The following is a 13,403-nucleotide window of genomic DNA, read 5'->3' on the forward strand; positions in this document are numbered from 1 at the left end:
AAAGGGGGGATTTTTTTGTTCAATATATTTCATATTTCTCTTCGTTTGCCTTGTTAAAAGAAATATATTATTCCTGGCGGATTTTCAAAGCATTTCTTTACTTCAATACATTCAACAACAAGAGAAAAGGATATACAGTATTAAGAACATTGTAAAATAGAATAAAACATGATATATATTATTTAATTACTTAGATGTTGCATAATATTTTCATGTGCTATAATAAAGCGATGCTTACAGCTGACTAAAATACCCGTTTAACCCCATCCCCTACTGGATGAACGAACTGCCCAGTAAATAAGGTCTATATTAAGGAACCTAAATTGACGAGAAATTTTCCCCTGTTAATATATCCACGTATTCTATATCCATTGTCTTTCTAAAAAGGCTTTACATCTTAAGCAAAAAAAGTCAAAGACGTCATAATTAAAAGAACCAAATTTCAAAATTCATTTGTAATTTAGAATCTTTTTCTCTGCAAATCTTTTGAAGATCAAACATTGAATTTTTGAAAAGAACAAAATAATTTAAAAGTACAATGGTGGTTTTAAGAATAAAGTTTTAAAAAAATAAAGGGGGTTTGTTAAGTGGCTGTACCCCCATAATATTTATCAGCTTGCACTTTTAAAAAAACGGATTTTCCACATTAATTATTTTGGTAACCAAATTTGAAAGGTATTTGGTCTTTCCCTGCAAAAACTTGGAGCTTAACTTTAATCATGTTTCGCTTAGTGAGACATCAAATATTTCTTAAGACAAAACATACAAAATCATGGATCAATGAAATATAAGGAATGTAGTTGTCTTTATATACATCTTTACTTCAAAATGATTTTATAAAGCGCAGCAACTCTACAATAATATATTTCAGGAACAAGTGTGTTGACCCTTGCCCTGGTGTCTGCGGATTCAATGCCGAATGCAGGGCCCTGAACCATGGTCCCATCTGTACCTGTCTGCCCAATTATGTGGGTGATCCATTTGTGGGATGTTCTCTTGAACGTGAGTATTCTTTGCATGGTGTTTGTTCTTGTTTTTTAGAATATTTTTTATTTTATAAATTTTTACAAAGAATAGGTAATTTTGAAATTTTCACCAATATTTATCTAAAATTGCTATGCATTTTTTTGCCTGTTTTGTTAGGTATGAGTTTGAGTATTTCAATTTGAATGTTTTAGCCACATTTTGAATGCAATTGATAAAAAAAAGGCATTTTATATATTTAGTGTACTTTAAAAGTCAAAAGATTCTCTATTAAATAGGAATCCTAAATATAGCCAATGATTTTGGAATAAGTTCCATATCAAAAAGAAATTCTATTATGAATTTAATATTGATATTCAAAAGAAAAAAATACCAATATTAAACATTTTGGTAATGTCAAAATAATCAGAAAATGAAAATATCCAATATATGGAAACTATTTAGTTTTTTTAAAGGAATTTCTGTTTTAAATAGTATATTCATTTATTTTTACACAATGGGATAGGAATTATTTTGATTTTCAAAAATTAATGAATTCCAACATATGAAAATTTTAAGGTAACAAATTTTCCTTAATTTAAAAAAAAGTAGCATATTATTAAAAAGCACATATAACCAAATTGCACATAATTAACTTGTCATGTTAAGTGTGCTAAATTATTTTGATTAAAAGCATGTTTTGTGTACACTATTTTTGTTAAAAAAGAAATTATGAAGATTCTTTTCTTCAGCACAGATTCAATGAAAACCCAAAAAAACTGAAATAGAAAATTGTAAAATTTTGTGTATCTTTTAGAATTGAAAAGAGAATGCATAATCTTAATAGAGAAAGTTAAAATTTTAGTTGAAATGCATGGTTATTCCAAAATAGGTCAGATCTTAAAGAGGAGGATAGTTTTCTAAAACAGTATCAGTAGAACAAACTGTTAAATAGCTGTTTTGCAATTTTACCTTTATTTGAGTGTATGTTAAAGTTTTTGATCATTCCAACTCTCAAAAATATTTAAAAACAAAAGGTACTATAGATTGAAAACACATAAATATTTCAGGAATTAAATCCACTAAAATTGCTTAATATCTATTACAATGATTTAAAAAAAAAATTCAAAATTAATTTACTCGAATCTTGTACATTGTTTTACTGATTTATTTTTATAAAACTTATTCCTATCTTTTAGTCAATGCCGATATGCAAAAGCAATTTGAATTAATGCTTGAAAAAAAGTATTTGTCTTGTCCTTGGATGTTATTTTATATGAATAATTAGATAAATAATCTTATTTTTTATAAAATTAAAATATTTTATAATAAATAAGTAACAATTGATCTATTTATTCCTTAAAAAATAACTCAATAGCACCAATGATTGTTTGATTGATTGATAGTATGAATTTAAGCATCTTATTGCTTCATCCAAAAAATCAGCATCTTTGCATTGTGGATTGTCATGTTTAATTTCAGCTGAACCCGTCATATCCGACCCGTGCAACCCCAACCCTTGCGGCAGTGGCGCCATAGCCACTGAGGTCGGCGATGACTGCGTCTGTTCCTGCCCCCCTGAATACCAGGGCGACCCGTACGTGGAGTGCAAGCCGGAATGTGTCATCAACCCGGATTGTCCGACGGACATGGCCTGCCGAAATTTCCACTGCTACGACCCCTGTCCTGGTGTGTGTGGCCGCAATGCTGTATGTGAGGTCAAGCGCCATTCCCCCGTCTGTTCCTGCCTGCCTGGTTACACAGGCAACGCACTGGTGGAATGTGTCCTACCGCCAAGACCCGAACCCGTGGCGGTTGACCCATGCGAGCCAAATCCTTGCGGTGTTAATGCTATTGCCCGTCGGGTGGGTGACTACTGCGAATGCAGTTGTCCGTTCGGCCTCCAAGGCGATCCTTATTCCGAATGTAGGCCTGAGTGTACTATTGACTCGGATTGTCCGACCACCCTGGCCTGTATCTCACAGAAGTGCCGCGACCCGTGCGTGTACGAGAACAACTGTGGTGTGAATGCCATCTGTGAGGTTAGGATCCATCGGGCTACCTGTTTCTGCCCGCCGGGCTACGAGGGAAATCCCTTCCAGATCTGTACACTAATTAGAGAACGTAAGCATATTTATTTAACAGAGCAGCTATTCTATAACTAGGATATCTATGTATGACAGTCCAAACAATTGTATAGGAATTAGTTGGCACAACTAATTATAAGAATATTTTTTTCCAGATATCTTAGGACAAAAATTAACTACCCTCATAATGTTTTGCATGTTTGATTGTTAGCATGTCTATAAATTGAACTTATTTAGCGCCCAAGCCGGAATGTACCATCGATCCAGAATGTCCTCTTCACCTGGCCTGTATTGGACAGAAATGCCGCGACCCGTGCATTCCTGAACAGTGCGCTGCCACCGCCATCTGTCGCGTGACGAATCACAGAGCACTGTGCGTCTGCCCGCCCCCATTGGAAGGCGACCCCTACATTGCCTGCGTAGAACGTAAGTATTAAACTACCCTTAATATTTTTTTATTTATGGTTCACTTTTAAACATTTACAATATTAAACTATCTTTTTATTTTAATTTTGTAAAAAATTACCATTTTCTACATTTTTTCTTTCTCAGTATTTAATTATTAGGTAGTTTTTTTTATATTTGGTGTTTTCACTTAAATCTGTCAAAAAAAATAATAGGAAACCACCTGCTATTTCTGCCATTTTGCTGCAATTTTTTTTTCTTTTATTATCTTATGACTTTCTCCAATAAAATTGTTTTGTTTGTAGCTGGTTGTAAGAGCGACTTTGAATGTCCCCTGACGCAAGCTTGTATCAACAGAGAATGTCAAGACCCTTGCCCCTATGAACAGTGTGGTATAGATGCTATTTGCCAGGTAAATAATACATTTTGGCATTCGAGTTATATACATTTATAGTGGCAGACAGATATCTATAATACAAAGTAGAACGATGTCTGTCTGTCTGTCCGTCTGTCTGTCCGTCTGAAGCTTAAGATCTCAGTAACAACTGAACCGATTGGGCTCTACTCTTCAGGGAATATACCTACTGGTCCTGTGGTGGTTTTAAGCTATTTTCTTAGGGGGTGGGACACCCCCAACCCCCCTAAAAATGAAAAATACCCCCCCCCCCAAAAAAAAAAAAAAATAATTTTTTTCCTTTTTCTTTTTAAATCTAAAATTCGAAAAATTAGGTTGATCAAACCTCTTGGGGCAAAGCCCCTAGAGGCTAGGGGCGAAGCCGCTAGTATATATATATAGTACATGATACATGAGTAATGTATCAGCAAATTTTTAAAAATTAAGATCAAATTGCAAGACCATTGCCCCTACAGTGTGGTATAGATGTCATTTGTCATGTAAATAGTGTATTTCAATATTAGAGTTACACACATTCACAGTTGCAGATATAAATATGTACATACATAGTGAGTAAAACATTGATAATAGATATAACGACTGTAGAGAAGCGCAAAATTATTGTTGATGGACTAACGGACAAATAAGTTATAGAGCAGATATCTATTGTCTTTAAAAATCACGGAACCTGTTGTAGCATGACTGACAAGACCAACAGACCAAGTAAATTATATACTGGATGCTCTTTTGTATAGAAAATCTTTAATAAATTTCAGCCGCCTATCTTGGATAGCAATCGAGAAATTCATGTAGGTCCCTAACGGAAGGACGGACAATAAATTTCCAATTATACTTAGCTTCGCTACTAATATTTTTTTTAGTATAGATATTAACAAAACTATACTGCTAGAACGTAAATGACAGATCTATATAATTTATTATATCGTTTATTTTCGGTACTTATCTATATTGTCTGCTATTAGAAGCGTAGCAATTATAAAACCAAGCATTCATGACTTAAATTTTTCTTAATTTCATTGCAAAAGTATTCATTTTGTAACTTTTCTTAAAGTGACACTGTTTTATTATTTTAGCTATGCAACTTGGGGAAATAATTATTATTGTTCTAATGAATAATTCATAAGATAAAGATATCATTTTCTAGCTTCAATTATTATTCTTATCACGAATACAGATATATGTAAATTACATAAAAAAAACCTTCATAGATTTTTAGATAGTTGATTTTTTTTATTGTGTTTTTAAAGTCTATCTAGTTAAAAATGTTAGATGTTGGCTCATTTGGCTCATAATTAAATTCCATATTAATGAAAAAAAAGCATTTATTTAGCCTCCATTTTTGTCTGTGTTTCAGTATAGATATGAAAAATTGATGAATAAACAATCAGCGTTTAGTACACTGTATTAGATTTGTAATGTTAATATGCATTCAAGCTATTTATGCTGTTTTATTTTTTTGTATTTTATGTGTATTTCTTTCCTAATATGCTTTTAGAATAATAACAAAAATGGTATAAAAAATATAACATTTGTTCAAATTCTAGGTGCGCAACCACCAAGCAAGGTGTATCTGTCCGCCACAGTACCTTGGGGACCCATACCAGATCTGTCGCAAGCCCGAGTGTCTAATTGACGACGATTGTCCGCAAGTGCTAGCATGCCGCAACGAACATTGTGTTGACCCGTGCGCTTGCGCGGTTAATGCCAACTGTATAGTTCGGTCTCACGCCGCTAGGTGCCAGTGTATTCCTGGATATATTGGGGATCCTTATAACACCGGATGCTATCCAAGTGAGTTGAATCCATTATTTTTGGTTGATTTAAAGAATAAACTTAAAGTAAAGGTTTAAAGTACAATTTTTATTGCCGTGATTTCTTTTGGGAGGGGTTTGGTACTTTCACCCAAAATAGTTATAAATCTTCTAATGACCTATAAGAAGCTAAACTGTAAAGGAGAACCATATTGGTTCAGCGGTTAGCTCGATCCTCAGGTATACAGACACATATATCATAACTTTTTTATAAGGATGATTATTGATTATCTATTTGTTTTATAATAATTTTTATTTAGTCCCTGAACCAGAACCAGAATGCCGTGTGGACGCTGATTGTCCCAGCCGTATGGCGTGCCTCAACGAGGTTTGTCGCAACCCGTGCACAGCTCTGACTCCCTGTGGTATCAACGCTGAATGTACGGTACAGAACACCCTGCCCCAGCGCACAATGATGTGTATGTGTCGACCGGGCTATGTGGGCGATGCCGACGTGGCCTGCAATCTACGTAAGTATTCCTTGTTTTTTTTATGGCGTTAAAATCAGCAAGTTTTTTTGGCGGGAGAGCTAGTGTTTTTTTTTGGTGGGACGTTCAGTTGATCTTTTGATAAAGATTCAAATGCATAGGAGTTAAAATTATTCTAATTTTGTTGTTTATAATTGAAATTAATTTTGAACATTAACTTTTGTTTAAATTTTTTTAGGCTTGGTTATAAGATGTCTACTAACAAAACAAGAATTACTCTGTATTTCTGTACTATATACTAACACTTTATACTAGTACTTATATTTTGTATACATTTATCTGTATAGTCATTTTTAGGAATCATTACTTAAATCATGTACTGTATTTATTGTAAACCATATATGTATATGTTTCTTAGTATTATTTCCTTTAAAGGTTTTATGAATAGGAGTTCTTATATAAATAAATGAATTGAAAGACTATGGGGACAAAAACAAAAAAGACACTTGGCATCTAACTTTTTGTATGTTTTAGTAAACAATAATATGTTGTCATCGTGGACAACAAAGAGGGTTATAAGAAATTAATTTTTCTTTAGATGAAATATCTCTAATTATATTTTAATTTCCCCGTAATAACCTTGAAACTTTTCTAGCACCCCCACCCGACACTGGCTGTAGAAGTAACAACGACTGTGGCAGCCAGGAGATTTGTCGGGAGCGCGGCTGTGTGAACCCTTGTATTGTGGCCAACCCATGCGCACCGACCGCGCAGTGTGAAGTTAGCCAGCACAGGACAACTTGTACCTGTCCACAGGGCACTACCGGCGATCCTTTTGCTAACTGCTATCCAAGTAAGTCAAATAATGTACTACCTAATGTATAATGTACTGTACAGGGATCGTAAGGGATAGGATATGGGACAATAAATTTATGTACACCTCAAATTATGATGTACAAAATTACCCCTTCTGCAGATGAAAAATATTGGTTAAACTGTTTATAAACTAAGTTTTAACCAAGCATTAAGGATTTTAAAAAAGAATCCAAAGTTTTCAGCGAATAAATGAGAAAGGCAGTTCAAAATATTTATAGTCTATTGTCCCATTCCTCCCTTATTACCTACATATATAATTTGGTTACTTTTTAGTGTGCCTTTAATTCAACATAATGTCAAATCCGAAAGTAGCAAATTTGTATGAGAGAGTATTAAATGATGGAAAAGGGGTGGGGTGGTTTATGCTTTTGTGATAATAAGCTGTTCCTATGAATTGATAAACTAATATTTTGTTGAATTAAAGATACAACTTATTTTGAGAAGAAAAGATTTATAAAACACTAATAATAATGATTCTTTTTAAGTTAAATATCACACTTATATTTAATTATTGAGAACTTGAAATTTTCAATAATTTTGGATTATTTCAATATGATTAAATAAAATTAATGGAATATTATGAAATTAAATTCTGTTTAAATTTTAAAAGTTTAAAGGTCCAATAAGCAATCAGTTAAATATGTTTTTAATTAGTGAAAATTTAGAATTTTCGGCGCTTTTACACAAAATACCCTACTGAGCACTGAAACCCCTACACACTTTATTAATTTAGAATTAAATTGAAATTAAGGAGGCATTGTTCCTTTCTTATATCTCTAGGAAATGTTAGGTTAGGTTAAATTGGGTACTCTGAGCCCTGCAGGGTTAGGGAACAGTAGATATAGGATCCTAAGTTTTAGGGACCTCCTGGCGCCCTGCTACTAAAAATTACTATGGGGTTATCAGTGCTCAACCGGCACTTTGTGTGAAAGCACGAAATTTTATAACCTTTCTAAAACTTAAAACTAATAAATTAACACTAACCACTAACTTGCAGAGGTGCCACGTCCTCCGAGACGTTGCCGGTTGTCCGGGGAGTGTGAGCAGCCAGACGCATGCATCCTCACCCTGTGTACTAACCCATGCTTAACTAACAACCCCTGTGACGTGGCGACAGCGCTGTGTAAGCCGTACAACCGTACTGCCTACTGCTACTGTCCCCGAGGTTGGACGGGAGATCCGTTTGAAGAGTGTCGCCCTCATCCACAATTACGTAATAATTTTTACTAATCTTATTTATTAAAAAAAGTTACTATAGAAAGGCATATAGTTTTTACTTTTTCCACCAATTAAATTTTCTTAATGCTTTTTTTATAAAAAGAACCCTAAAACAATTGTCTCAAAAGATTTTAGTATATCTTTTGTGTATAACACATTTCGAAATTTCTTGGTTTCAGAAAAAAGATCTGTCTGTCATCTTATACCAACAACGAAATTTCAGCTGTTGTTGAGGGGAATAACAAAGTAGAATTAACGATTTTTCCATCAGCCCCCCAAATATTCTTTTACATTTTTTTTTCGCTTGTTGGTTATACCTTATTCCTGTCTGTATGTACTCCAAAAGTTTTTATTTCATAAAAGCATACGTTTTTATGAAAAATAATCTTGTGTATTTAAAATTTTTTAATCTAATTTTATGAGAAATGATGTTAAGTAAATTGTTATATTCATCCAATTAAAAAAAAAAAAATTTCATCATCTAGCAAATTATTTTGGCTTCCCTCAACATACCTTAAAATCCAGAAATAACACGTTTATTAACATTAGTTTAACCACATTAATAATTTAATTAACTAACCAAAGCTTGACACAAAGTTAATGCACTAAAAAGTTAAGAAAATGTGGTTCTGAACGGTATTTGGTAAATAGAAGAAAAAAATCTATAATCCAAATTTTAATATATAATTGGAGGATGATTTTTTTTCTCTTTCATTTGGCCTTTAATCCCACCCTGGGTTCTAATACAAATAGAAATATGTAAGTATATTAAGAATAATAATTGTCAAAAATTTATTTTTCTAGTCAGTAAGAAATTAAACCTTGGGCTTATTATAACTGAACATCATCAAACAAAATTAAAATTCTCGTAGTATAGTATGTACTTACATATATTCATATGAAAATTAATTATGATTTGAGCATAATTATATAAAAGCATTTCATAAAAACACTGCAAAGTCAACAAACAAGGAAGTTTTTACTATACACAAGTTCTAATACGGAATTTGATAACTCATTAATGCAGTATTTTGTATGTTGAACTTTACTTTTTCTTTATAGCATTTTTATTAAAAAAATAAAATGTCCAATTGTTTAATATAAAGACAATAACAACCAAATTAGTGTATGATGGAAAAGATAATATGATGTACATTTTTTATTTGTATTAGAACCTTTAACAGAATTAGCTTCCTTTATTCATAAAATCACCACCTTGTGGTGACAAAACAAACTAAAACCTAATAAGATTCTATCCTCAGTTGAGCCAAGGCCTGAATGTCGTGAAGACCCTGAATGTCCCCAGAGCCAAGCGTGCATCAACCAGCGGTGTATCGACCCGTGCATCGTGCAGAATCCTTGTGCCCGCGAAGCCACGTGCACAACACGCGCCCACCACCCCGTGTGTACGTGCCCTGAAGGTTATGGCGGCGATCCTTATAGACAGTGTTACAGACGTAAGTATTGATTTTTATACCTAAATAAAATACATAAAGAGATAAGTTTCTACCCTATCAGGGAGGGGGGTGGGGATTGAGGGATGATTTCTATTTGGAGGTTAGAGGTACCCTCCCCCAAATGTTTTTAAACCTTCCCTTGACCTATAGGAACCATATAGGTTCAACAGTTAGTGAGATTTTGAGCTACAGACAGAGAGATTCTAGTTTTATATACGGATTGGCTTTGATTTTATTAAAAAACTTTTATTTTCAGCTGAATGTCGTGTTGATAATGATTGTCCGCTCGACAAAGCCTGCCAGCAAGAGAACTGCATCAACCCATGCACGACCGCTGCCCAGCCGTGCGGCCACGGCGCTGAATGCCGCGTCGACTACCACCAACCGCGCTGCATCTGCCCGCCCGGCCTGCAAGGCAACCCGCTGGTGGCGTGCGTCAGCGTTGAATGTAACGTTGACTCCGACTGTCGGGACGACCACAAATGCGAGATATTGAGCCAGAAGTGTGTGCCTGTGTGTACACAGGGCACGTGTGCACCTGACGCCACGTGTATTGGCAGAAACCATCAGCCCGAGTGTTCTTGTAATATTGGTTTTAGAGGCTCTGGTTATGTGGCTTGTATCAAACGTGAGTTGCTTATGTTATTTCATCTATCTTTCTATATCTCCCTCTATCTTTCCATCTATCTATCACTGTTCATCTCTCCGTCTTGCTAATTATGATTGTTAGCTTTTGTCTAACAGATCTATAGTATAGATGTATATAGAGATAACTACCTCCATCCTCCCTTTCAATGACCTTTATTCGTCTGCTTGCAACTTTTTTTCTGCTACTATTCTACGTTAATATTTCTGGTTGATTTTCAAAGACCCAATTAAGAGTCGGCACAGGGTCATTGGTATAAGGAAATAAAGTTATTTAACCCCTTCCCCTTTTAGTGTTTTACTCTAATTTTTGTCTCACCCTTTCAAATATTTTATCTAAATAATTTATCAATAACTTTAGCACCTGAACCAGCCCTTGCCGAATGCCAAGTGGACGCTGACTGTCCACCGCGAACAGCCTGTATCGACTCGAGCTGCCAGGACCCTTGCCGGCTGCGGCCCTGTCATCCTGACCAGACCTGCAGTGTGGAGGACACCCTGCCAATTAGAACTGTTGTCTGTTCATGCCCGCCTGACACCTTTATTGGTCCTGATGGTTCTTGTAAGCCTAAAGGTAAACAATTTCTACCTTGCCTATACTTGAGTAGGGTTGGTTGACCGTTGGTGGCTCCCGGGCGCCTAGTTTTAGTCATTCACCTTGCAGTAACAGACAACCAACCATTTAATTGCACATTTTTATAAACTTTAAAAGTCGTAATTCATGGAAGAAAAAATTTTTTTGCATTAATTTTTCTGTTGGTTTGTGTGTTTGTTGAAAATATTACAACAATGAAATTTTTTAAAGAAGGCTCTAAATAAAATGTTTATCAAAAATATTTCTAGACCCTGTTGGGATCCTTATAACCCTGCTGTGCTCCCAAACTAAAAGAAGCATGAAAAATCCTTTTTTATCTCAAAAACTTCATTGTTGTTAAAATGCGATATTTGGGGAAACCACCAATATTTTTTACTCCAATAAAAGTCAGAAACATTGTGTAATAAAAAAATACTTTCAGATGCACTTAGATTACATTTATATAATAAAACAATGTTTTTAGAATATGTGGATATATTGACAGTGGAAAATTTGTCGTCAATTTGGGTTGCTAATATGGACCTCATTTATTTGTCAGTTCATCCATTAGGAGGAGAGGGGATGGGGTAAAGTGGTTAAATGGGGGATATCGTTATTTTATCCAGCTGGATGTATCACTTTATTAGAGTACATCAAAATCTGGTGCAACATCCAAGTATAATATATCCATTAAAAGAATTTACACATGCTATCAAATATTGGCAGCTATTGTGAAAAAAAAACTTTGGTAATTGTTTTTATGATTATATAGAAATCAATATATGTACTTCTTATTATCAAGTTAGAATAGGTATAATTGAATTTAGAATAAACTTTATATCAATATATTTACAACTAGGGGTTACGCCCCTATATGTCTCTAGGGGCACTTGAGGGAATAGTGGGGGGGGGGGGGAGTTATTTTATTCTTTCTAGTTTTTATTTTATAAAAAATCTCTTTACCAACAGTTTAATTTAAGCAAAGCATTTGACTATTCCTTGTAATATAATTTCCCAAAGCTAAGAAATTCAACTATTCAAAGTTAAATCAGTGGGAATAAAATGAAAACTATGCACACTTTCTATCCAATAATATGGTCGGTTTGCTCCCATTAGTTCAATAAATCGATTGGGGATCTAAACTTTTCTATATTTTATTATTTCAGTAACACCCATCTCGTCATGCCAGTCCGACTACGACTGTCCCGACCCTGACAAATGTGACGTGGGCACGTGTAGAGACGCCTGCCACGTCCAGCCGTGTGGCATCAACGCCATCTGCAAGTCACGCGGCCATGCTAGCAGCTGTACCTGTCCTATTGGTTACACCGGTGACCCAAGAATTCATTGCACCAAAAGTAAGTTTTTTTTACAGAAGCTGTTTAAATATTGAACAAGGATAATGATCTTGATAAGCAGCGCAACAATAACAACTTAGCCTGACATACGTATGTCCGAACTTGAGACATTTATTCGTTACTCTGCCTTAAATCACCATATTTAATTTGTTAGCGCCGATAGACCAAAGGGTTAACAACACTGGTCTAAGTATTATGAATTTGTTTATAATATTCGTAGAAAACTGGCCACAACACAATACATGATTTTCTAGTATGGCTTAGGACCAGTTCTAATTTAGCAAAGCAGTAATGGAAAAAAATTATCCTATAGTGGAAAGTTACTATACAGAATGAAAAGGTTAATCAACAGTTTGAAAGAGAAGTTTGTTTCAATGCGTAAAAAGAAAACTAATTTCATTTTTAATACTTTTAATTTAATTTTCTCTCTTTACATTTTTTTCAAAATCTAATTTTCTTTTCATTATGTTTTTAACACACAGACACAATTTATCACAAAAGATTCCACATTTATTAAAGTATTAATCAATTTTTCATTAAACAAAATTTTATTAATATTTTTTCATTAAGAAAAATTATTCATTATTCTTTAAAAATATTCATATATCTTGTGTCTGAATACATTTGTTTTGTATAAAATATCTTTAACTTAAACAATAAATCTTTAAACTTTAAAGACAGATAAAAAGTATCACACGTTTATTTAAAACCGTAAAATTCATACATGACATGTAAGAACATCCAAGCTTTTTTCATAAAGATTTCCCTTTACCCCTCCCGAGAACTTTTTACATTATTTAAGGTTGACTTTAAGTAAAAATAAATTCATTTCAATTTGGTCGATTTAGTTCTTGATTATTTATTTTTAAGATTTTTTAATTTGCTATATGATGTAAAAAGAATTATATTTGATGTTTTGAAAAGATGTCTTTTAAAACTTTATTTGATATATGTTTATGCCACGATAAACTATTTTCTGTACATAATACATTTATATAACAACTTTTTTCTCCAAAATCAATAGGGAAATGAAAAAATTAAATTGCTTACATCACATAAGAAGATAATTATTCAAACTGCATACATAACTTGAATTTTTAAATTTGTAATGATAAACAATAAGACTAGTTTTAAAATCGATCCAATTAGAGTTATGAAAAAAAAAC

At 33.7% G+C, this 13,403-nt stretch overlaps 1 protein-coding gene across 7 annotated transcripts in view; it reads left to right on the forward strand.

The window, feature by feature from the left end:
* dpy (fibrillin-like protein dumpy) overlaps nucleotides 1-13,403 on the forward strand; it is a 256,661-nt gene that overhangs the window by 226,012 nt on the left and 17,246 nt on the right. For 5 of the 7 annotated variants that reach the window (XM_080147847.1, XM_080147848.1, XM_080147851.1 and 2 more), the window contains 12 exons: nucleotides 872-1,002; nucleotides 2,446-3,087; nucleotides 3,288-3,476; nucleotides 3,761-3,867; nucleotides 5,415-5,661; nucleotides 5,942-6,151; nucleotides 6,765-6,962; nucleotides 7,983-8,198; nucleotides 9,466-9,660; nucleotides 9,917-10,288; nucleotides 10,667-10,879; nucleotides 12,046-12,237. In XM_080147847.1, the coding sequence (XP_080003973.1) occupies nucleotides 872-1,002; nucleotides 2,446-3,087; nucleotides 3,288-3,476; nucleotides 3,761-3,867; nucleotides 5,415-5,661; nucleotides 5,942-6,151; nucleotides 6,765-6,962; nucleotides 7,983-8,198; nucleotides 9,466-9,660; nucleotides 9,917-10,288; nucleotides 10,667-10,879; nucleotides 12,046-12,237 (2,912 nt within the window). The remainder of the gene's footprint in view (nucleotides 1-871; nucleotides 1,003-2,445; nucleotides 3,088-3,287; nucleotides 3,477-3,760; nucleotides 3,868-5,414; nucleotides 5,662-5,941; nucleotides 6,152-6,764; nucleotides 6,963-7,982; nucleotides 8,199-9,465; nucleotides 9,661-9,916; nucleotides 10,289-10,666; nucleotides 10,880-12,045; nucleotides 12,238-13,403) is intronic. The other 2 variants (XM_080147849.1, XM_080147852.1) reach the window with 2 other exon arrangements.

This window comes from Acartia tonsa, chromosome 14, assembly GCF_053477335.1.
Source record: "Acartia tonsa isolate MP-2025a chromosome 14, ASM5347733v1, whole genome shotgun sequence".
Taxonomy (NCBI): Eukaryota; Metazoa; Arthropoda; class Copepoda; order Calanoida; family Acartiidae; genus Acartia; species Acartia tonsa.